This window comes from Pseudoliparis swirei, chromosome 7 (genome assembly GCF_029220125.1).
Source record: "Pseudoliparis swirei isolate HS2019 ecotype Mariana Trench chromosome 7, NWPU_hadal_v1, whole genome shotgun sequence".
Lineage (NCBI taxonomy): Eukaryota > Metazoa > Chordata > Actinopteri > Perciformes > Liparidae > Pseudoliparis > Pseudoliparis swirei.
The window spans coordinates 1,098,680-1,123,155 of NC_079394.1; the positions used below are offsets into that span (position 1 = coordinate 1,098,680).

Sequence of the window (24,476 nt, forward strand, 5' to 3'; positions counted from 1 at the left end):
CGCGGTGCAAATGTATTGGATGGTTTAGGGTGGGTGACAGGCTTCAGGACCAATGAGAGAGAAGTTGTTGAATATAAGACCCGCCTACTAATTTATAACTGGCCAAATTGCCAACATATTCTCGTTGACGTGAGACTCCAGCGTCTCTCATTGGTTGCCTGAACTGATGGCCAGCCCTCAGCCAATCAGAGGCCCGGATGCGCGCGGCTCCTGGTATAATGGTAAGAAGGGCTCGGAGCTGCTGCTCTTTCGTGTGAAATCACAGGGAACGCTCCGCACCGAGAACTCAGCCGCTGACACATCTAGCTAGCTTTTCTTTATTTATTAATACTAATCCAGGTGGACGACCATGGCTTCGAGCGCGGAGTAAGTACACACGTCTTTTAGTACTATTAAAATGCGGATTTCTGAACAATGGATGCCTGCGAATGTTTTTTTTAAAAGACCAACGTCAGCTCGGAATACGTGAGTTTATGGAAGTTAGCTTAGCTGCTAACACAGGAGAGCTAACGGGGTCGGTTACTCCAGCCTCCGCAGTTTGGTCCGCGGGTTGAACAACAAATCCACTGACAGCCGGACGTCATCCCGACGGATAGTTGACGGTCATCGTCCTCGCGGTTGCCGCCGCGGGCCGGTTCCCCGTGTCAAACGAGCCGCCTGCGGGACGGAGAAGTGACAAAGCGCAGTCATCGCTGTCGTGTTTGGATGCTAACATTAGCGTAGCATCGCTGTCAAGGCCAAAGATTTCCACCGTCACACTAACGGGCCGTCTGCGTATATGGTCTACAGCCGGGTTCACGTGTAACTGAATCAAACCGCGATGTGAATGTAACCGGGACCGGGTGTAAACTCTTAACGGGCTGCCGGTTGAGAACACGTTGACGCCTCTCCGGCACCGAGCTAGCGGCTAACAGCTAGCGGCTCATTCTACTTATAACGTCACCTGTTTAGTTGCTTAACGGTCGTGAAATGACCCATTTCGTCACCCGCGGTGCTCGTGTCGCTAGTTTCTCTCCGGTCGCGGCTGCCTCGGGCCGCCTCGTCTCCGGAGGACCAGCTCCGTGAAGCTAGCTGCTGAAGTTGTTTCGGCTCTTTTGCTGTGTCATCTGCTCGTTAGCTGCTCGGCTAGCCTTAGCACGCTAGCAACCTGAAAGGCAAACTACAAAACCGATTCTAGACTTCTCCGGAAACCTTTTGGCCATTTAAAACGTGACGTTGACCACTCGTTAATATTTGCAACGTACCCATGACTCTCCGTGGTGTCAGTAGTCGGTTATTCCTGTTTATTAGCTGCTTTCACGTTAACTGAAACACATAATTACGTATACTTATTTATAATATAAACTCATTAGAATATTGCGTTTCTAGACTATTACATCATTTAGGAAATGATGCAATTTTTCCTCCTATTCCTCCGTGTGCTCTTCAAGCTAATAGTTTAGTTTATTTCGATCAGCAAAATATACAAACTTCAACAAAAGGATAAAGTGGCTGACCGAAAGGGTCAAGGCTGAAGCAATCAAGCTTATAAGTGCCCTAACCTATGATTTCAATAATAATTGAGACATTCAGTAAAATGCATAAATGATCTCTGCAGACAGTTTGCTATTGGGTTGAACGTGATGCGAGTAATGATGGTGAAGGCGGCAAGGAGTCCAGACATTGACCCCCTCCACAGAAAGATGTCCTTCAAGAGATGTTTACAAAGTGTTTCCATTTTCCCCCCTGAAGTTATCAAACCTGTCATTATTTGCTGTTGGATGTACACTTTCTGTTGCACAATTAATTACTAACTTGAGTAGCATGGTTATTGTTGGACCTGCATGAGACGCTGAAGTTGCACAATAAGTCACATTGTTTGTAAACTTTTTTTTAAACCTTTTTTCTTTTCTAGCTCCAAAAATGATGATCTAGCCACTGCGATTCTGAAGCAAAAGAGCAGACCCAACAGACTGATTGTTGATGAGTCCATCAATGAAGACAACAGTGTGGTCTCTCTCTCTCAGGTAGATATTCAGATGGCTTCACAAATGGCTTGTATATCTACACATTCCAAACCGTATGATCTGTTGTGATAAATGAAGTTAATATTTGTCATCTTGATATTTTTAAATGTAATAACAAATGATTGTTTAATGCCGCTTTAAGGCCAAGATGGACGAGCTGCAGCTCTTCCGTGGAGACACAGTGCTGATGAAGGGAAAGAAGAGACGGGAGACCGTGTGCATTGTGCTGTCAGATGACACCTGTTCCGATGAAAAGGTGCGCATGAACAGGGTGGTCCGCAACAATCTGAGGGTCAGGCTGGGTGACGTCATCAGGTGAGGCACATCGTACACTTCATTTTTTTCTAAAAGGGTTGTGGAAAGAAAGAAGTGGTTTTAAATCTAATATCTCATGCAGCATTCAGCCATGTCCTGATGTGAAGTATGGAAAGAGGATCCACGTCCTCCCAATAGATGACACAGTAGACGGAATTACTGGCAACTTGTTTGAGGTCTACCTTAAGCCATACTTTCTGGAGGCTTACAGGCCCATCCGCAAAGGTGAGTAACACATATAATTGTCAGGACAAATATTTATTTTGACCTGGCTGATCAAATCGTTCAATGAATGACATTTGTCTCTCGAGTGGTAGAATAACAGTTTTCTTTTACCATGTGAAGGTGATATTTTCTTGGTCAGAGGAGGCATGCGTGCTGTGGAGTTCAAGGTGGTAGAGACCGACCCCTCTCCCTACTGCATCGTTGCTCCTGACACAGTCATCCACTGTGAGGGAGAACCAATCCGGAGAGAGGTGGGGGTCCTGTAAACGCATGTATTCAAATCTACCAACGTAAATTGCATTTTAACATCTTGTGTTTGAACATGCAGGATGAGGAAGAGTCCCTGAACGAGGTGGGCTATGATGATATCGGAGGGGTGAGGAAGCAGTTGGCTCAGATCAAAGAGATGGTGGAGCTGCCTCTTAGACACCCTGCACTGTTTAAGGCCATAGGAGTCAAGGTAAGGCAACAAGCATACACGTCGGTTTTTATTGTACAAATTGAAGTGAGTGTCACCTAAAACAATAAAATATGTTACATTTACAAAACTTACATTTTTACGAAGAAAATGCATCTTTAATTTTGACGCACACGATGTTCTACAGTCATACTTAAGCAGGACTAACTTGCCAACATGGACGAACTTTAGCATTTTGTATTTATTTAGTAATTTTTTCAAGTGTTAAATCACAAAGTAAACCAAGCGTGGACACGGTGAGGACTATTAGCTGCGTTTGGGTTTTGTATGACTTACTCTGTTAGTGTAGTGGTGTCGTCATTAAAGAATTCATCTCTCCCCCCCTCACAGCCCCCACGTGGAATCCTCCTATATGGACCCCCTGGAACCGGAAAGACTTTGATTGCCAGAGCCGTGGCCAACGAAACTGGAGCTTTCTTCTTCCTGATTAATGGTCTGAACTTCCACCTGTTTATCTTTTATAGAGACTGATTCCTAGTCACTTTAAGATAACACTGTGTTGGTCTGTGACGGACTCCTTCTGTAGTTGGTTTGGATTCTCCAATACTTATCCTAAACCAGCACCAGCATATTTATCAGTGGTAGTTATATAACTATAAGCAACAAAACTAAATTTTTGCCTAATATTATATCATTACACAAGCCTCTTCAGAACCCTCTAAAAACAGCAGAACTTTAGGATATATATTCTTATCAGCTGGCTTCAAGGAGTGCAACGCGTATTTGTAAACTTTGTTTTAAAAATAGGCTTCTCATCTCCTAAAATACAGGTCACGTTGGGGAAATTTATATTGCATAGTCGATACGCTAAAGTGTGTTACTTTATGACTAGAGTGGTTGTATCTTGTGATTCGTACATATTTCAAAGTAGTCTATATGATCACCGTTTCCTCTGAAATTAACGAGTTTGTCTGTTAGGTCCTGAGATCATGAGTAAGCTGGCAGGAGAGAGCGAGAGTAACCTGAGAAAGGCCTTCGAGGAAGCTGAGAAGAATGCTCCTGCCATCATCTTTATTGATGAGCTTGATGCAATCGCACCCAAGAGAGAGAAGGTGAGTGGCAAGGAGAAATAAATGTATGTCTGAATAACAATGCCTGTGCCTCTTCTTTATTTACGTGTTTTTTTCCCCTCCAGTACATGGAAGCCCATTTTGTCGTTTAGAAATGTTTGTGCACTTTGTGATATCACACTCATCCTGATCAGTTGCCAATATGCTCAAACTTTTTTTTATTTTCCCCGGAAGGGGTTTGGGAGTCCCCCCTTAAATCAAAAAAATTTGGGACGGCTTGAAAGGGGGTTTTTAAAAATTTTGAAAAATTTTCCTTTTGGGGAAAAAGGGTTTCCCGGGCTTTTTAAAAATTTTTTTTTTTATTAAGCCCAAATTTGGTTTTTCAAAATTTGGTGTTTCCCCAAATTTTCCCGGGGGGGTGGGTTCTAAGAGCTTCACACCCAAAACCCCCGGGCCCTTTCATTTTTTAATGGAAAAATTTTTAAAAAAAAAGGGGGGAAAGCTTTTTAAAAAGTTTTTTCCCCGTTTTTAAATATCAAAAGGAACCCCCCAAAAAAATTTTTCTCCCCTTTCCCTCAAATTTTAAAGGGGCTTTACTTCCCCCTTTTTTTTTTTGGGGGGGACACCTTTTTTTTCTTTTTTAAATAACCTTATTTGGATTGGTTTTATGAAAACCTTAAATTCATTTTTTCCTTTTATGGGTTTTTAAGCTTTGCAAAAATTGCTTTTGGGGGGCGTTCTTTAAGGTGCCTTAAACCCTAATTTTTAGTTTTGGGGCAATAAAAGAATGGCCGACAAAAGTTAAAATTAAATGTAGGGGGAAAAAATGCAGATTGATTTTCAGCCCCCTACGTGACCTTAAAAAGGGGCTTTGGTCTTTTGGTAATATTTCTATTCACTTTTAAACCTCCCTGTGCGACCCTTTGCTGAAACTTTAGGACGATTTTCTGACGGTCACCTCCTGAGCCTTACGGTACATCACGGGCCAACGCCGACTTGCCAATTCCACCTTTGATGGGCTTAGGGTTTAGTGAATTTTTGCTTGAAGAAATGCCCTTGACCCGGGTACTGCGAGAAGCCTCCTTTTTCAAGGGATCTGAGCTTTACCCAATTAAATTGGGATTGATTGTCCGGTTAGTAAAGTTTAAAGGTCCACAGTTTCTTGAAAATTTGGGGAAACCTTGAGGGGTTTATACTGTAAAATTTAAATTCTGACCTGTGGTGATCAAGGGATTCAGGCTGTAAGCCTGAGGAAATTTGGAGCAAACTAGAAACATTTGTGGAAGCCTTCCTGGGCGGTTTTAGGTGGGGAGAAAGGAACGCTGTTAACACTGTATTAAAACCGGCAAACACTGAGTGACCGGACTGCCCTGCGTTCAAGGGTTAGCGGCATGACTTGCCGAATTCCGCACACTTGGACGGGAGACTCATGAAGAGCATAAGGAAACCCTTCCGTCTCCTCACCTCCGGGTGACTGTTGGATTAAAAGGCAATTTATCATTTGCCTTCATTCATGGTTTAGAGTTAATTTCCCTATTGGACAAATGGGTTGTATCCCCACGTTCTCTTAGGGCCTTGGTTTCCCTGCCCTGAGTGCTTTTTGTAATCCATTGTTTTCCTTCAAAATTGAAAGTTAAAACTAAAAACCCAATGAAAAAGGCAATGGAAAGGCGTGACAAATACCGTAAATTCCTGTTAAATAAATCTTAGTTTTGGTTCTGCAAGTATGGCGTGGGCCACTGCATGTAAAGATGCTCTCTCAGCTTCATTCATACAATTACTACGTTCCTCAGTAAATTTGTGATTTTGCCTGGGACTAACGTCAGCCCGAACCCCCTTGTAGACCCTCATTGGACCCCAAAACTTTTCTCTATCACCTCTTTGCTGCCGAGTGTTCCTCTCAATCTTCGTCATTCACTTTTTTAAACCTTTGTTCTCATGATTTTGGCCTCACATCTTACCTCAAACCCTCTTATCTCCCAAAACGAACTTGTTTAATGCTAATGTGGCCCTTCCCTCGAGCTCTTCTCAAAAACAGGTTTAAATCGTGCAAGTAAAATTGTTTGCCTCCCAATGCCATGGTTAAAGGACATTTTCGAGGTTTCCCTTTGGCAGTCTCCGGGCAGACTCGAGGGACAACTTACCCACTATGGGGCAGTGGGAAACTTACTCCCTTTTAGAGGCTTTACCGACTACGCCAGATCAAAAACTTCAAAGGGAACCTCCAAAATAATAAACCTCTTCTTTTCTCCTTCTGGAAAGAACCCGAAATTTATGAAGGGAATTCCTGCCATCCTCAATTTAGACCTCGTTTTATCGCGCAAAAACATCCCAATTTTCACATCACTTTAAAAACGTTGTTTTGGGCAAAGTTAAATTTCGCTAAAATTTTTTGGAACTTAAAAAAATAAACTAACCTGCATTGCTTTTCTTTTCTAAGAAAAACCAAAAAATTTCCTTTCCAGATTTGGGAGGGCCATTTGATTTACATCCTTGCCTTCGCACTCAATAGTGATTACATGTTTATAATTACTTCCATAAATAGCCTTTTAAGCCAAAATTGCTATCACTCTCATGATAAAGCATTCGGTGTTCACGCCCCTTCCTTGCCAAATTTGAAAATCCAGCCTATATCCATTTCACCTCATTTACCCAATGCTTTAACCCCAAACCCCAATCCACTCTAAATGCTCTAAATGTCGGTACCTTTGTTGGTTCCTGGCTGGTGACTTTTCTGTTGTTGACTTAAAGACTGTAACCAGTTTAAACCGATTTTTGGAAAAATTCTAATTTGAGGTAAAATGAGTTTCAATAAATTACTAGCCAAATGTGGCACTTGTACATTAAATGCCCATTAATTACGGGTTTTAAATTCCAAAATTTAGAATACAGGTTGCTCCATTCAATTAAAAATTATCATTTGTAAACCCATTTAAATTTTAAATTCCCTTTCCCAGGGGCTTTCAATCTCATACCCCCGACTTACTTCAGATTGTCCCAAACTTTGTTGGCAACTGGGGAGGCCAACATCCGGGGACGTCAATTTCCTTTTGTCTCAGGGAAATCACAAAGGAACAATAAGTGCGATTTGGGTGAGTTGTAGGATACTCGGGGTTTCCACAGGGTGACCTATTAGAACCCATTGTGCATTTAACATGATTGTGGGCTGCCCTTCATTCAAATTATGCAGGGGAAAATTTTAAACTCAGGGTTATTAGACCGCTCCCTTAAAGGGTCTATTTTATGCTGAAAATGTTCATTCTTTGAACAAAAAACATTAATTTAAGAAACAGAATTCCTAACAAATAATTTCTCTTTAACTTAATTTCAGTTTATAAATTTTTAAAGTTAACTCCTATGCTAGTCTAAACAATCCCTGACCTTGGGATGATTTGATAGGCCTCCTTGGCCCAGGGCGTCTGCCCTTGGACCCCTTGACCCTCGACTTACGGTCTACTTCTTGACCCCGCGGGTCTTTTTCCCGACACATAGATGTCGCGGCAAAAGGTTGAGTAGCTTCAGCCAGGCTCAATCCTCGGCAATTAGTTTCAAACTAACAATATACCCCCAAACTTTTTCCTTTTGTTGTACATGCCCCCTTTAGTCCCTTTACCCCAAGCGTTTGGTGCTTATTGGAACTTGTCCCACCTTGCTGGTTAACCTCCTTCCCTTGGAAAAGTTGAGCCAAAGTTTCCCCAGTAAAGGCAAGAAATACCGATTTTTTTCTTCACTTTAAAAAAATTTCATGAAGAGGGAAGTTGGCGATTCAACGACCCGGAGTTCAACAGCACACAATGACTATTTACCTGAAAGAATCTTGCTCACCTTAAAACCAACATTGAAGACACGGTTTGACTTTTAATTCTACGGGTTTTTACATTTCAGGAAGCCTCCACTTGTTCACCTTTGGAACCGTCGACCACGAATTTTGGACCAGACTATGAATCCAGAATCAGTTATACAAGCCTTTTTATCCCAATTACCGTCACTTCACCCAGACTCATATTCATGGCCCGGGGCTGCAACCCGTTGGGAACCTCCAACGACGACATCCAACACGTAAAATAAACCATCGCTTTAAATCGGGGTTTGTTAACCTGAAACTTAGTAATGAACTAATCCTTTTCGACTTTATTTCCCCTGTGAATTCTTTAGTCGCTTAGTCTTCATGGTTATCCTTTTAGTCTTTTGGTAGACTCTTTTAGGGTTGTTTTGGAGAAGTTGAACTTCACCAGGTTGTAATACTAAAGAACAAGCGTTTGAAACAGGGAAATCAGATACCGGTAAGGTTGTTTCATCAATAAGAACCAAAAGCTAATTCCAATTTAGAACAAAGAGATCTTGTTAATGAAATTGAACTCTTAGTCATGAATCCATCATTATTGAGGAATATGGAACCTCATTCAAGGGCGGGAAACCGGAATGCCCTGTTTAATCCGTCATCCTGAAATTAAGGAACAATCCCAAATCTTTGACTAATTAAATACGGTTAGGCCCAAATTTAGGAAACAAGAGTTTCGCATTGTCGTAACATTGGGGAAGTAAAGTTCAGGTATTCTTAATGGGGCTTAATATCTGATTAAAATTATTTAAAAGTTAATTTTAAAGCTATTTGACTAATAAAAAAAATGTTATCACAAACGTTTGTTAAAATTAATGATTAAATGTTTTAACTTTTGAAGTTGAATTTTGAGTGTTCTGGTTTCTTCTTTATAACTATTACACTTTGAATCAAAGGCGAAATGATTATGACGTTGTTGTAAACCCGCTAGGTTTAAAGCAACGGAACAGCAGGCCCAGCTGTTACTAAAGTTCGAATTAGGGGCCCATTCCCGGTGCCGTCCGCATGAAAAACAGGACGGACTACATGTTTAACAGGCAAGTTTTGAGTTTTTTACAAAATAAATTTTAAAAGTGTTATTTTCTTGGACAAGATAGGGGAAAACGTTTTTTCTCTGGGGGAATCCCTGATTTTTAGGTCTTATCTCCAGCTTTTAAGAGCAGTTACAAGAACCAAAACATAGCAAGCGAAAGCCAACTGCAAAGCAGCGGAATCAGATGACAACTGGGACAAAAAACCCGGTGAAAAAGAACAAGGTATACCTAAAGGAAAAGATACAGCTGAAAGACAAAAAAACTACTGAAACCACTTAAGGAGCTAAAATGGTGTGCCACTCATACCAATTGACAGTTAAATTTCACGCAGGCCAATGGCAGACAGCTAAGACAACAATCTAACACAGGGAACATTCACGCAGGTCCCAAGAAGGAGAAACCTGGGCCAAGCAAAGTAAAACCTTGTTGCAGCAAAGATGAACCTGCACGTAGACCAGACACAAGACATGGAACCAGAATCCCAACGACCGACGGTTTAGGGTTGCATTGGCACTCCAGCAACTACCAGCCAATAGGGGCGGTACCCAGACAGACCCCAAGTTCGTCAACAGACCACCCACAAATAGGTACCATTAACCGGGAACACCGGAAGGACAATTAAACATTTTGTCAGGCAAAAAAATAACGGCCGGAAGGAGCCTGATGAATTTCGACTTCGGTAACACGGCGACAAACTACACCAGAGATACCTTCCGGAACAAATTAGATACATAAAAAGAATACCGCAGGCCTCAACGGGGGGCCACATCACCGCAGGAAAACCACCCAGAAGTTCTAACCCGTTACAGCTTCCTGTTAATTGCACCAAATCTTTTTAATTTTGGGAAATTTTAAAATTTTTAAAATGTAAGTAGACTATGGTTTGGGAAGTAGCCGATTTCACTTATTTAGAAATAACTTGAATTGATGCTACCCGGGAAGTGCATTTGGGGAATGATCTCAACCGGGATAAAACTCACCTTTTCCCTTTTCCCCAGCCGGAATAGCGCTTGCAGCGTCAGTTTGTGGGAAAGGGTAATAAGACTTATGTTTAGTTACGGAGGAAATTTTTTATAGGCGCGACGAACCTTTAAAAATTCCTGTGTGAATACATAAGGGAGGCCAAACGCGGTTGAGGGCCAGGGTAACTTCCGGTGAGAGCCAGCTTTAAAACCTCTGAACCTGACGGCCTTACCGGCAAGCCTAAGTTAGATTAGGTAAAGGGGGCTGACGTTTAAAAGTTTTAATTTAGGCCTGTTAATAAGGGGAAAGGTTGTTTCTGGGAAACCAATTGTGGGAGAGGGAAGTTAGGAAAATACTACAGTTAGGAAATGGTAACGTTGAAGAAAGCAGTAGATTTAAAAATAGCCCTAGGATCAAGACTAGCCTTTAAAAGGGACTAGGCCTAAGGTGGTGAACGGGGGAGGACGTAGGTTAATGAGTTGGTTGATAAAATAATGTTGATTAAGGATTTGGAATAAAAAATTGATACGAATTTATGGAAATGGGGGAAAAAAGTTTTTTTAAAGAGAACAAAAAGTAAAAAGGGAACAATTATGAAGGAAAGGCAGATTGATGGGAATAAAACAATATTTGTAAGGAAATAAAATAGATAAAGGGGAAATAAGCATTGGGAAAAATGCTGAATCGAAAAGAAAAAGGAATTTGAGCCAATAGCGAAAAATTTTAACTTAGCACTAAAAAATTTTTGAGTTAGGAATAATTAACTTTAAAGGGAATCTAAATTTAAAGAACAAAAAGTTACCCAAAAAAATTAAAAGTTTAAAATTCCAATTGAGGTTTTAAGTGGTATGATTAAGTTTAAATTAAATTAATTTAAAAAAAAATTTGGATACCCATTATTGTAATGAATTCACAAATTCTTTTGGTTTTAATCCTTGATTGACTTTTAAATCCATTTGGAGCGAAAAAATTAATATGAATCAAAAGCTGTGGGTTTAAAACAGTTTAACTACGCTGAGGGCGAGCCAAACGCCACGGTGTTATTTCTACTGGGGAAAATAAGGATCTTATGAACGGGTTTCTGAGAAGGAAAAAGGTTAGTTCAATTACTCAATGTATTAGGTTGGCGGACACTATTGTTAGAAATGTTTTACTAGAATTGAAAGTATTTATTTCAAAGGTGGTAGTTGTCGGATCTTGAATTTTTTGGAGGCTTGGTCGGACCAGAAAGTTGGGTTAACATGATTAGATGAGAGGTGATATTATAATTTTTAGATTTAATGTGTATTTTTTACCGTGGATCTTTAAGGGTTTACCGTTAAGGGAAAAGTGGGGTTTGTAAGGGGTGGAGGAGGATGGGTAGGAAAGGGATAAAAGGGGAATGAGATAATAGAATAGAATTAAATTAAATAAATAGATATACAAATTATAAGTAGAATGAATTATAAAAAGCGTGGGTTTCTAAAGTAAGTGAAGCCCTAAGTGGAGGGATGAGGGGAAGTGGAAAGGTTTAAATGAAGGTGAAGGAGAAAGAATAGGACAGAAAGAGAAGAAATAAGAAAATTTTAGATCTGAAACTAGTAAAAACTTGCAAAATAAAAACAAACAAAAATGGAAGGGAGGGTAATTTAAAAATGTAAAAGAGGGAAACAACAAAGGAAAGTGTGAAGAAAGATTTAATTGATGCCCAAATAAAAGTAACATCCACCGAAATTTTTAAAAACTGCAAATGATTGAGGTTTTGGAATGAGGGCCGATCCTTAGGGTAGAGTTTTTTCATTATAAGTATGTAAAAAAAAAAAGGGAAGTGGTTTTAAGATAATTATGTAATGTTAATTCTTTCAACATCGGGAAAAAGTTCCATCCAATTTCTGGGACTTTTTCATTCTAAACTTTTCCTACAAAGAGCTTTGCAGTTCTGTACGGAATTTTAAGGTCATCGCAGATAAATTAATATTATTTGATAATTCCTCTTTTGCCGCATTTTCCTCTAGCCCTAAAACCCCTTTCCCAAACCTAGCCTCCCCAAACCCACTCAACACATTATTGGCCCAAAGCGACAGGTATTTGACGCAGTGACCCTCATTTATTCCATTCTTCCTTAACCAATTTTCCCTTCATTTTCAAAGAGCTGGATGTTCTTAATTTTATGAAATGAACAGTGTATTTAACTTTAAAGAAAACATTGTTTTAAAACCGGCCCTTAATGTAGATATTCAGCCTTATTTCCAACCATTGGGTTGAGAAAATAAGCCTTTGTGTAAATTTCAACCGGAAATTAACTTTACAGTTTCCTGTTTCCAAAAAAACTTGGGAAAAAAAAAATTTACGTTAATTAAAGATAACTAAAAGAAATTTAAGGGCCTTTTGGGAAAAGTTTTATGCTTGTAAAAATTTAGATGGTTTTAGATCCTTTTTAAACTTTATTGATTTGAATTTTATTTTAAACTAATAAAAGGAAACAATTAAAAAAAAATAAAATTTACTGAATATTTAACCAGGTTTCCCAAAAGGTTTTGAAACTTTCATTAGTTAAAAAAATTTCTACAAAATAGTAACGGGGTTGGTTTTTGTTAAAATTAAAAAACAAAAAGAATTTAAGGACCCCGGGTTCCCAAAATGTCCCCAAATTAACAAAACTCTTAAACCACCCAAAACACCTGTGAGTTGGGTTGGGTTGTAAGTTTTAATATTGAAATTCAAAATTTAAAAAAAAAAGGTAAAATAAAGTAAAAAGGTTATTTTTAAAGGGTTAAAGTATACAAAAAAAAATGAAAAGTATAAAATTAATTAAAATAATAAATAAAAAGTTAATTAAAAAGTAAAAAAAGTAAAAGTTAAGTAAAAGTAATTAAAAGTAAAAAATAAAATAAAAGTAAAAAGTAAAATAAAAGTAAAATATTAAAAGTATAAAAGTATAAAATTAAAAAGTTTAAAAATAAAAATAATAAAAAGAAAAATTAAAAAGATAAAATAAATAATAAAAAAAGTTTTAAAAGTAAATTTTAAAATAAAAATAATGAAAAAAATAATAAAATAAAAGTTAAAAAGTTTAAATAAAAAGAATAAAATAAAAAAATTTCAAGTAAAAATAAAAATAAAAAAAAAAAATTTTTAAAAATTTAAAATTAAAAGTTAAATAAATAAAAAAAAAAAAGTAAAAGAAAATAAAAAAGTTAAATAAATTAAAAAGTTGTAAAAGTAATAATAAGTTATATAAAAAAGCAAAAAAAAATAAAAAATTGAAAAGAATAAAGTAAAAGTTAAATTAAAATTAAGTAAGAAAAATATATTTAAAAAAAAAATGCAAAGTAAAAAGTTCAAAAAAGTATTAAAGTAAACAAAATCCCATTATATAAATAAATCTCTTTTGTAAATTAAAATATAATAAAGTAAAAAAAACAAACGCCTAAAAAGGTTAATCTTTTAGTGTATGGATCAAAAACATAAAATAAAATTAAAAAACCTTTAAAATTAAAATAAAAGAAATTATGAATAATAAAAGTAAAATAATAAATAAATAAAAAAAAATAAGAAAAAAAATACAAAAAGATTAAAAAAAATTAAAGAGTTAAATACTTTATAAAAAGAATAAAAGTTAAAAAAGTAATAAGTATTTTATAAAATTTATAAAATATAAATTATAATTAAAGTAAAAAGAAAATAAAGATATAAAGAAAAATAATAAAAGTTAAAAGTAAAGTAAAAATAAAAAGAAAAAACAATTTAAAAAATAATGATTAAAAATTAAAACAAATAAATTATAATAAAGTAAGTTATTATAATTTTAAAATTAAATAAATAGTAATTTTAAAGTATAGTGAGATCGAAGGCATTGAGAGAAACCATTTAAAAGTAAACGTATGACCACTCAAAGGATTTAAATTAAACATTTTTTTGAAACCCTTATTAATCATTTATGTAATATTGAAAAAAATTAATAAATTAAATTGAAACCTGAATTGAATTTTGGAAATTTAAAGACTCTAAAAGGATTTTCTTTGAATGAAATGATAAATTATAATAATATTCCTAATTTTGAACACTTAGTAATCACTTTTAAACATAAGTTAATGTTCAAAATTTTTTAATTGACCTTTAAGAGGCTAATGTTTTTTAATGGTCTCCAGAAAAAGGTGTTATTTTGTTCACGAGTGTCTCTGATGAAGATGGTGTTCTGTAGACCAGGCTTAACCCCGGGTGTAAGGTGGACCTGTTGTCTATTAACTGGGTGACCCCAGTTGCTCTGACCACTTGGGGGAAAGTTTAACCCATTGGACCATTACTCATATGTGCTGCTTATGTAAATTAAACCATGATGAAGAAACTCTTCTTAAAACTTGAACCATCATTGAAAATGAAATGGCTTTGAATTATTCATATGGTTTTAATAAAAAAATATTAATACTGCACCAAATACTTGAAATTTAAAATGTTTATAAGATTTATATATGCTATTAATTACTTGTAGCTTTTTACTAGTTTTTTTAATTTTTATTTTGACCAAACAAAATTAAATGATTAATCAATGTATATTTTAATTAAACTTTTTAAAATTTACATATAAATTATAACAAACAATACCTAATCAATAAAACATAAACAAAAACATCAACAATATATAATATAAAAAAATACAACATATACATAATAAAACCAATAACAACACACATATACAATTAACTATATAAACATATACAATACACCCACTTACCAGACTACAAATTAAACAATAAATGAGCAAAGCCATTCTAGGGGGAGCAATGAGAACAATGGAGGGTGGAATGACCCCCCAGTGGTTGTGATTCTAGTCATGTTTGTCTTTATATGTCCTATTTGTGTCAAATAATACTGCTTTAATGGAGGTCCAATTATAGAGACTCCATTTAAGGTCCCGGAGCAGCAAAGCACCCCTTCGCAAAACCTGAATCCTTTCAAGTAAATAGATATTTCTTGCAATTACCACATGATTCATGAGCACGGCTAGAAGAACAATAGGTTTGGGCTTTTTGTGTTACCTGAAACTGCAGCATTGTCTTCCCCAGGTGTGAGTGGAGCAGCACACTGTAGGCTCCGATGCTGGTGCTGGAGTCACGGGCCTCTTCTACAGAGACCTTCACAGACAACAGAGCAGCTCAACATTCATGCTGCAACTACATTCTCATTTTATATTTAATACGCTGATAACATTATTTCTATACTATTTAACACCATTATTGTTTTTCTCGTGGTTACAGAACTCTTATGTTTTTACAGAAAATTACAAGAAGAAAATTACACAGTTTTACCAAAGAGACGTAAAATCTCCAGTAGCAGAGTTTCATCTCATTCACACATGTTTTATTGTCCGTCTTCTACCTTCTGCTTCAATCTATTCCAAGACGAGGCCCATGAGTCGACCGTGAGCCCGCTTTAGGACCCATAGGAGGCCGTGTGTTTGCCAGAGCTTCGACGGGCTGCTTGCTTTGTGTTTCTGTGGGGGGTCGGTGAAGGACTGCAGGGGGGGGTTACCTGGACGTCTGTGTCCTGGCTGTAGAAGGTCTGCAGAGGAAGCTGCTCTTGCTTTTCTGGATGGTGGAATATGCCGACTACCAACTCTTCATCCACTCTGTCATCTTCATTGTGTTGTTCCTGTGTTTTAATGTGTGTGTAATGATTCCTTCTGGTCACATGACATCTATGACACCTGTCCATCCTGGAGAGGGATCCTCCTCTGTTCTCTCCTCAAGGGTTCTGACCTTTTACCCTGAAGGGTTGTTTGGGAGTTGTTCCTGATCCCATGTGAGGTCAAAGGTCAAAGGTCAGGGATGTCTCTGTGTACAGATTGTAAAGCCCTCTGAGGGGGATTTATAATTTGTGAAAATGGGCTCTACAAATAAACTGAAGTGAATTGAATTGCTTGTGCGTGTGACTCGGTGCCTCGCTGAAGGCGTCAGGTGTGTGTGTGTGTGTGTGTGGTTAAATGTAACGCTGTGCATTAACACTGGTTCACACTCACAGCACTGTCTGCGGCCGCCTGCTGCAAACTGTGAGCGATGAACTGAGCGTCGATGCGTCGACACGGCAGCTCGTTCACTAGCGAGTTCATCAGCGCCACGCGGGCCGCATCCCTCCGAGCTTCTGCCAGAGTGTCGCACACCTGTGGACGAGGAGACGGCAGGAAGAAGGCCAAAAGAAGGGAAACGTCGTCGGTTCAAACAGAAGTTTCTGGGCCTGCTGCTGTGAGCCGAGGGTCGACTGACTTGAGTGAACAAGTTCGCTCTATAAACCGGCGCCCACTCTTAGTCAAGTTCTGATTTTACACTTCATTAAAGCTAATCATGGGATCAGACCTCAGTTCCTCAATGAGATTAGAACATAAGAGGCATTCACAGATATCCAATCACATGCCTTCTCTGAGCTGGGGGCCGCTGTCTGGGCCCCAATGAGCCCCTTGAGAGGCATTATTGGATTAAATCAGCATAATATGAATTTAAATACACCTTAAAAGAGTATGTGACTATGTGTGTATCCCTACTAAATGACCTTCAAGTGTTGCTTGTAAGCTCGTACCTCTGATGGGAAAGTTAATGTGAGACAACAAATACTTTTGGTCGGAGAACAGTTATTTTATAATGTCGTTTATATATTCTGTGCTGCTGCAGCAAAATGAAGAAAAGCAATCGCAGATCAAACACTGTTATTACTATGTATGTACGTTTAGTAAATGCTAGTTCATTTGAAACTACAGCCACACTAACTGTTTATCGTATAACAAGCTAAGTGGACTAAGGACACTGGTGGAATATTCCTACTACCAACTACGCCACTGCCCTGCTGAGACTCCGCCCACTGTTGAGACTCCGCCCACTGTTGAGACTCCGCCCACTCCTCCTCTTTACCTCCACCTGCCTGATGGACCGTGGAGGTCTGGATGGTGGAATATGCCGACTACCAACTCTTCATCCACTCTGTCATCTTCATTGTGTTGTTCCTGTGTTTTAGTGTGTAATGATTCCTTCTGGTCACATGACATCTATGACACCTGTCCATCCTGGAGAGGGATCCTCCTCTGTTCTCTCCTCAAGGGTTCTGACCTTTTACCCTGAAGGGTTGTTTGGGAGTTGTTCCTGATCCCATGTGAGGTCAAAGGTCAAAGGTCAGGGATGTCTCTGTGTACAGATTGCAAAGCACTCTGAGGGGGATTTATAATTTGTGAAAATGGGCGATACAAATAAACTGAACTGAACTGGTGGGTCGTTGACGCGGGTCAGGCGTGTCAGATGACTCCGTGTGGAGCTCCTGCCCCGCAGCACAGACGATAAACACACCTTGTAGTTGCCGAAGCAGCTTCCTCCTGGCAGGGTGACGTAGCAGACGTGTGGAGGAGCGGGGGACGGGGCCGACTCGTACAGCAGCAGGCTCTCTGCGCGGCCGTCAGGTTCACTGGAGGAACCGTTGACCTGGCCGCTCTGCCTCTGCTCCCAGAAGTTGTGGAGCATGGCCACGACGTTCACTGCACACATGGAACACGGACACACACGTGTGTGAGGACAGAGCCACTTTCATTGTAAGACATTTCTAAAACTCTTCTGTGTTCTCATCACGTTTCTTTGATCTCGCTCTGAGTAAACCTGTCAGAATATGTGTCAATGTTAACGGAAATATAAAAGGCAAACATCTGAACATCAGCTTTTCTAGACAGTGTATATTTATGTAGAATCAGGAAGTGGAGTTGGCATCCCACAACGTATTTCATCATTTTATAACGCTTTGAGCTTCTTCTGACCCTGAAATAGATTTAAATGTTTCCTGCGTCCTTCTTCTTCTCTTTCTGAAGGACAACTTTTAAAGAAACATAACAAAGCAATGAGAAAACAATCGGTTACGACAGTTGTAACTGTTTGCTTTTTGATCTAAAAACCAAAAATGTCCATTTCCTGTTGAAAGCAACATTCGAGCTCCTCCGTTACTCACAGTCTTTGGTGTTGGGGTCAGCCTCACTCTGTGACAGGTACGACATGATGCTCTCCTCCACCTCCACTTCACTCATCTTTATTCAGTGTTTACTTCCACAGCTTCCTCAAATATAGTCAGTCCACTTTTTCCTCATGAGAATGATCATTAACGCAGCACACATGCCGTTAGAATGAGCAACCGCCGGAGCTCAGGATGGGAACGTCACAAGGAACTGGAAACGTGAAAGACCCTCTTTGCTCCACTTTTCTCCTCGTCTCCTCCGCCCCTGTGTGAACATCCCACCAGGGCTGCTTTTTTTTATAAAGCGGACCACCTTTGTCACCCTCGCTGCCAATTAGCTCAGAGGGCCCCTCACTCTTTCTACACACACACACACACACACACACACACACACACACACACACACACACACACACACACACACACAGAGGTGCAGAGCTGGAATGCTGGGCCCCTCCCTCCGGCCATGCAGCTGGCTAATCCCTGAACAGAGCTGGAACGTTAGAGACCTGCACAAAGCTGCCAAGTTAAACCACAGATGACACGATGCGCCAACTCCAGAAACAGGAATAATATAAATTTGGGGACGGTATATTACTGGATGCTTCTTTTCTGACATCACATACCCTCAGTGCCCAACATGTTCGGGACACTTCTACCCGACATGAAGTGCATACGATGTGTGGGCGTGGGATACTTTTGACTTCACACACTAATTTGAGACCATGGAGCCCAGGCTCTGAGCTCCATTCAACCTCTTCAATATGAATGCCCATTGTTCAAGTCTGAATTCAGCCGCTCTCTGAAAGCCTCTTACATATAAATGAACCAAATTCTGAGAAAGAAGTGGTTTCCTAGCTCCTGAGTCCTCTTCCTTCACATATTAAGCCTCGAGTTGAGTCAGCGTCAGTGTTGGGTGTTCCTGCCCATTTCACGTTGAATGTGTTGGTGTTCTGGAGCATGTACGTTCCCACATGCCTTTATCACGCTCTACGTTTCTGATTGGTTGCTGGGAAGGTGGAGATAGAAATCTATTCAAGCTACAATAATAGTTTGGAGATCTGTGAATAGACTGAGAATAAACACAAGCTTTTTATTAACTCGCATTCTGTTTGATTCTTACTCTCTAAGGAAGCCAACTAAACTAAATAGAATATGCTCACTTGACTACCAAGCATGTTTAGCACAGGTGCATTTGACTTCCCCCCCCCCCCCCTCATTTCTTAAAACTATTTTGAATAAACACAGAAAAACACTCATTAGTAATTACAAATGTTTATTCATCAATCATACAGCTTCATTATAAGGAGTCGGTATTTAAATGACACTGAATAGTTCTATCTCGTCCTCTGTGTATTTCACAGAGCAGTTCAGATGTTTCAGACGCTTCTTCAGAATGTTTCCATTAACTATCGTGTTTTTAGCTCTTCAGGCCCAATAGAGCAGTGGGCGCATCCAGCATCCATGGCAACCAGAACCAACAAACATGCCGTCCACCTCGGCCGTTATCCCCAGAGGGAGCCACAATCCAGACTGGACTTGATGTTGCTCTGGTTCTCTCGGTGGGTGTCGGTCACCAGGTTGGCTTCTCCTTTGTGCAGACGTCTCCTCTGTGCAGCCTTCTGCTGCTTGGTGAGCTGCATCCTGACCTTCTGACGGACGACCTCCTGCAGGGCCGAGAAACGACGACAGACGGTTACTACGGACGCACGTCTGTCTCTGCCAGGCCGACAACAGTTTGCAGACATGGAGCTTCTGCTTCTAGTCGACTGAGTCACATTTGTTGACAAATTGAAGAATTTGAACACCAATTGAAACACCATATGAACGCTCTTCAGCTGCACCTATAGGACATTTCCAAAACTAAATTATTAGGATTGCTCCGTATTCAATTCAATTCAGTTTATTTGTAGAGCCCATTTTCACAAATTAGAAATTCCCCTCAGAGTGCTTTACAATCTGTACACATAGACATCCCTGACCTTTGACCTCACATGGGATCAGGAACAACTCCCAAACAACCCTTCAGGGGAAAAGGTCAGAACCCTTGAGGAGAGAACAGAGGAAGATCCCTCTCCAGGATGGACAGGTGTCATAGATGTCATGTGACCAGAAGGAATCATTACACACTAATTAAAACACAGGAACAACACAATGAAGATGACAGAGTGGATGAAGAGTTGGTAGTCGGCATATTCCACCATCCAGACCTCCACGGTCCATCAGGCAGATGAAGTGTACAAACTTTCAAGTGATCACACCTCGGAGTGACTGTATTTTATTATGACAATGCATTAGTGTGTGTGGCGCTGTCACCTTCACGCTTGAGTAATACACTTCACTGCCGACAGCTGTGTGTGTGTGTGTGTTTCTCTCACCGGTGGTATTGTGGAGCAGCCCCCTGTGCTGCCCGCCGTCCCCTCGCTGTCGGTCCTCATCCTCCTGTGATCCGCCATGTGGAGAAGACTGTCCGAGTCTCTGAGGGAGAACAAACAAACAACACAATTGATATTAAGGCAAAACAAAAACCGTGAATCAACGTATAATCTACATGTTAACGTCATGCTTAGTTTTATGCAAAGTATGCTATGTTTTATTCTCTGAAAGTTATGGACCAGCTGCATGTGGCGTTCAGCCTTCATATCTCATCAGATGAGGACTGAGTTTACCTGAAGGGTTTGAACTCCTTGTTGGCGGTAGAGCGGTCTGCCAGCTCTGGACACTCATCCTTTGCCTCATTCAACTCTTCCTCCAACTTCTTATCTGGCTCTTCATCACTTCTTGCAGTAGATGTCGTCTCAATCTCTTTTTGTTCTTCCCCTTCTTCACTCTTGTTCTCCTCAGTTTGGATGTCTGCAGGCGAGTCGTTGACTTTCAGACCTTCTAGTTCCAGCAGTGCATGCTTATATTCCTCCAAGTGCACACTATCTTCATCCGTTTCCTCCTCCTCCTCTTCATCATCATCATCATCATCGTCGTCGTCGTCATCATCATCATCTTCCTCCTCGGGTCCAGCTGGGTGTAGCAATGCAGCATCTCTCTCCAGGTCTTTGGTGAAGCCGCTCGCGAAGACGTTGACATCCAGAGAACAAGACCGCCTGTAGGAATAAACAGTGACAACAAAAGATCGTTTAAGGTGTGCTTTTCACTTCGAAATAACGATAGGATCAAAATGTAATTGTCATAATCACGTAAACAACATTCAAGTAAATACAATTCTTTTGTTCAACTGTATAAAAGAGCAACTGTCATTGTATGTCAGGGGAACTTGGCGCTGCGTACATACTTGATGTCTTTGAAGGTTGGAAAGCACTCACTCTCGTATTGGTATCGTCTGGCAAAGAAATCTCTGATACATTTCACATCTCTGTCAAAATACCTACAAGCAAAGTTAAGAAAAGTGAACAACGGAGAAATCTTCGACTGTTTTAATAATCTACGGTGTTTGTTAATTCTCAATTTTCTAAGGGAGAGACCAACCATTCGGCATTAAGGTGCGAGGTGGACACCATTTGAGGGAAGTCGATCATCGTTATGTGGTCCTGGTCGTCCAGCATGAGGTTGAACTCGTTAAAGTCTCCATGAATCAGGCCGTGATTGCCCAGTTTGACGATGAGCTCCATGAACTCATTGTACAAGGCAGGTAGGTCCTGCAGCCCGTGCACCTGACACCTGAAAGACAACAATACACAGTATTGAAATTAAAAACACATCTTTTCCGACGATATCTGGATTAAAACACAGATTAGCACTTCAGTGGCACTTAAATGGCTCTTATTATGGTACTTTTGTAGTTCGACTATCTTGAAGAAATGTTACTTTCTGTATTCTTGTTGTTCTTAGTTTGTACACTAGGTTGATTCACTTGTTGTAAGTCTCTTTGGATAAAAGCGTCTGCTAAATGACATGTGATGTAATGTAATGAAGTGTGTACAACTGCCGTCACTAAAGTAATATATAAAGCAAGACAGAAGGCTGGCTTGTTTACATACAAAGGGTATCCATTGATGAGCTCCATCACAACAGCGTGTCGGTTATAGTCCACAGGTTTGGGAACAGGAAAGCCCCGATCATACAACACCTGAAACATTTGAAGAAGACATTTTAGTAATTTCTGCCCACATTTTCTTTCCAGTCTACATAACATACATACTTTCTGATAAGTTCCATTACCTTCATGTAGGCAAACTCCTTCATGGCAGAGAGGCGAGAGAGATAAAGCCAGGACATGTTCTTCCTGTGTTTGTGGTAATCTCTCTTGTTCTTCAGGTTCCTGAAGGAGGTACGGCCTAATCGGTGAAGCTTCAGCGCGTACTGCTCGTCGTTTGGACTCGCCACGATGTAGATATCTACAGGAAGGGAGCACAAACACATATCTATATGAACACGAGTTTCTGACATTGTCCAAGCAGTCTGGGAAACTGCTGGAAGAATACAAGTAATGTCAACATATGGGGGAACATTACATAAACTACTGGCAGTTAAAAGTAAGTTTAAAGTATTTCTTTAAAGTTATTATGGGTAACAATGTAAATACTCATTTGTACGAAGAAAAAAATGTAATCAAAAGGGACGGAAATAGTTCAATATTATATGATATTCTCTGTTAAAGAAAACATTTTAATGCTATGCTTTGATTTTATTTGAAGTGTTCGGGCGACTCTTTACAAACTAAGTCTAAATATTCAACACGCTGCATCTGATCCATCTGACGCATTGATTTGGATAAAAGCCCCACATGCCCACCGAGAGGCGTCTGCCTGAACACCTGCAGACGGAACTCACCCGACTCTTTGCCCACGCCGATCTGGTTGCCGACTGAAATGAGAACTTCTCTGGCGCAGAAGGTCTTCAGAGCCAAGTAGTCATATCCTCCGTTGTTCAGCCGGTAACCTTGCACAGCTGAAACAACAGACACATTAGGACGATGACCTACATGTCCTGTGTCCCCCACACGAGGCGCAGCTCGTTTTGTGTGTGTTTTCTTACACTTGGAGCGTTCATACGCCACCAGTTTGTGTTTGACGAGCTCCCTGAGGATCTTGTTGCAGCCGCCGTGTTTGAGGCTCGCGATGGAGGCCAGGAGACTCACCGGAACGATCTCATGGTTCTTCATCCCCATCTCCACCTGAGCAGACAGGTGGACGACAACAGACACGCAGGTAAACAACCAGCAAAGACACACAGAGACATGACAACTGACAGGCAGACAACAGACATACAGAGACCTGACAACGGACAGGCAGACAACTGATAGACAACAACAGACACGCAGGTAAACGACCAGCAAAGACACACAGAGACATGACAACTGACAGGCAGACAACAGACAGACACAGTCAACAACAGACAGACAACTGACATACAGAGACCTGACAACAACTGATAGACAACAACATACATACAACAGACAGTCACAATCAACAACAGACAGACAACAACATAGAGACCAGACAGTCAACAACAGACAGACAACAACAGACAGACAGTCAACACAGACAAAGTCCAGCCCGGACGGTGGAGGTCGGAGCCGTTACAGTCCAGTCTGACGGAGCTGGTAGTAATGAACCATTTCTTTGTCTCAGCTTTAAAGAGTTGAATGCTCGTAGATCTCTGATAGATCTCTGGTAGATCTCTGGTAGATCTCTGGTAGATCTCTGGTAGATCTCTGGTAGATGCGGTTGTTAGCTCGCGACGGGTTGGTTCACCGGGTTGTTTGGTTAGCTTAGCATAGCCGCTGAGCCGCGCGGACCGGAGGTCGCTACTCACCGCGGTCAGGACCCGGAAGTCATCTCGAGATAAGTATCTCAACACCACGACGTTCAGCTTCCCCATGTTTCAACCACAGGACGACCGGAAAGCGAGTCTCTGTTACTGTTTGGGCTCAGTCGTCCACATTTCTAGTAAACACACGTGCAAGTCGGAAGTGAAGGGGAACGGAATGCCGTCACTTCCGGTATACGAGGGCGACGTCATCATGACGCGCCAGCACCGGATACCTTTACCGGAACAATACATCATTTGACATGATAATAAAGAACGGCTTGACCGGGACACGTAAAGCATCATAGCAGTGGCGGGGCTTTCGATATCGTCTATCTCTGGGTTGGAGTAGTTCCACCTATTTTAATGTATTATATTATGTTTACTGGATATTCATTACTGATATCTGCTTTGCCCAAAGCTCTATTTTAAGATATATGTAAGTAAATTGTTACTTATCAAAACTTTTTTATAAAAGATATTTTATGTTTAGTGCATATAGTTTGGGAACATTAATAGGGCTGGATGTTAACTGATTTAACATTACCTGTGAATACAAAATAAACTATAGAATGCACGTTGTATCTCCACGCCCGGATTAGATGTCATGTTTAACCGCTACGGAGACGTCAGAGCCAGGGGAGCATTTAAAAAAGTCCTGCCGAGATCAGGCTGCTCTCGTAGGCCACGCTGAGCCTCCACCGGGGACGGATAGGGACCGTCAACGTGGTGCAGAGCTGAGGAGGATGAGGTCAGATGAAGACGTTCAGTCGATGTTGTTGCACAGGAGATATGGAAACGTTTTTTTAATGAATGGGAAACAGATCGACTGAAATGGCTGTTAAACTCTCTGTAGTGGAGTTTAGTGGAGCAGTTTAAGGA

General features: G+C 40.2%; 3 protein-coding genes across 3 annotated transcripts; 1 reads left to right on the forward strand and 2 right to left on the reverse strand.

Moving 5' to 3' along the window:
* The first annotated feature begins 240 nt into the window (after window positions 1-240).
* Window positions 241-4,112, forward strand: vcp (valosin containing protein). The gene is made up of 8 exons (XM_056419571.1): window positions 241-366; window positions 1,895-2,006; window positions 2,149-2,321; window positions 2,404-2,546; window positions 2,667-2,797; window positions 2,875-3,006; window positions 3,355-3,457; window positions 3,943-4,112. Exons 1-8 carry the CDS (start codon window positions 350-352, stop codon window positions 4,095-4,097), a joined length of 966 nt encoding a protein of 321 aa, XP_056275546.1. The 5' UTR covers window positions 241-349; the 3' UTR covers window positions 4,098-4,112.
* Window positions 4,113-8,206: 4,094 nt separating this feature from the next.
* Window positions 8,207-18,051, reverse strand: LOC130197374 (protein limb expression 1 homolog). The gene is made up of 5 exons (XM_056420027.1): window positions 17,829-18,051; window positions 17,183-17,367; window positions 15,871-16,011; window positions 14,891-14,986; window positions 8,207-8,278 (listed from the first exon to the last, which is right to left on the reverse strand). Exons 1-5 carry the CDS (start codon window positions 17,902-17,904, stop codon window positions 8,207-8,209), a joined length of 570 nt encoding a protein of 189 aa, XP_056276002.1. The 5' UTR covers window positions 17,905-18,051.
* A 1,039-nt stretch (window positions 18,052-19,090) lies between these two features.
* On the reverse strand, window positions 19,091-23,783 carry riok2 (RIO kinase 2 (yeast)). The gene is made up of 10 exons (XM_056418780.1): window positions 23,601-23,783; window positions 22,821-22,959; window positions 22,617-22,733; window positions 22,005-22,180; window positions 21,824-21,912; window positions 21,312-21,503; window positions 21,118-21,210; window positions 20,501-20,929; window positions 20,210-20,309; window positions 19,091-19,498 (listed from the first exon to the last, which is right to left on the reverse strand). The coding sequence occupies exons 1-10, from the start codon at window positions 23,664-23,666 to the stop codon at window positions 19,337-19,339; spliced, it is 1,563 nt and encodes a 520-aa protein (XP_056274755.1). The 5' UTR covers window positions 23,667-23,783; the 3' UTR covers window positions 19,091-19,336.
* Window positions 23,784-24,476: the final 693 nt, after the last annotated feature.

Bases quoted from the DNA above. Each gene is read 5' to 3' on its own strand.
- vcp (XM_056419571.1), top strand. The intron at 3,007-3,354 runs GTAAGGCAACAA...CCCCCCTCACAG, and splicing joins TTAAGGCCATAGGAGTCAAG to CCCCCACGTGGAATCCTCCT. The intron at 3,458-3,942 runs GTCTGAACTTCC...TTTGTCTGTTAG, and splicing joins TTTCTTCTTCCTGATTAATG to GTCCTGAGATCATGAGTAAG.
- riok2 (XM_056418780.1), bottom strand. From the start codon at position 23,666: ATGGGGAAGCTGAACGTCGTGGTGTTGAGATACTTATCTCGAGATGAC. The intron at 22,181-22,616 runs GTGAGTTCCGTC...CCCTTCCTGTAG, and splicing joins CGGCGTGGGCAAAGAGTCGG to ATATCTACATCGTGGCGAGT. The intron at 20,310-20,500 runs GTAAACTCAGTC...GTTCTCCCTCAG, and splicing joins AAGGAGTTCAAACCCTTCAG to AGACTCGGACAGTCTTCTCC.
- LOC130197374 (XM_056420027.1), bottom strand. From the start codon at position 17,904: ATGAGTGAAGTGGAGGTGGAGGAGAGCATCATGTCGTACCTGTCACAG. The intron at 17,368-17,828 runs GTGAGTAACGGA...CCATGTGTGCAG, and splicing joins TGACCCCAACACCAAAGACT to TGAACGTCGTGGCCATGCTC. The intron at 14,987-15,870 runs GTGAGTGTGAAC...TTGTCTGTGAAG, and splicing joins AGGCGGCCGCAGACAGTGCT to GTCTCTGTAGAAGAGGCCCG.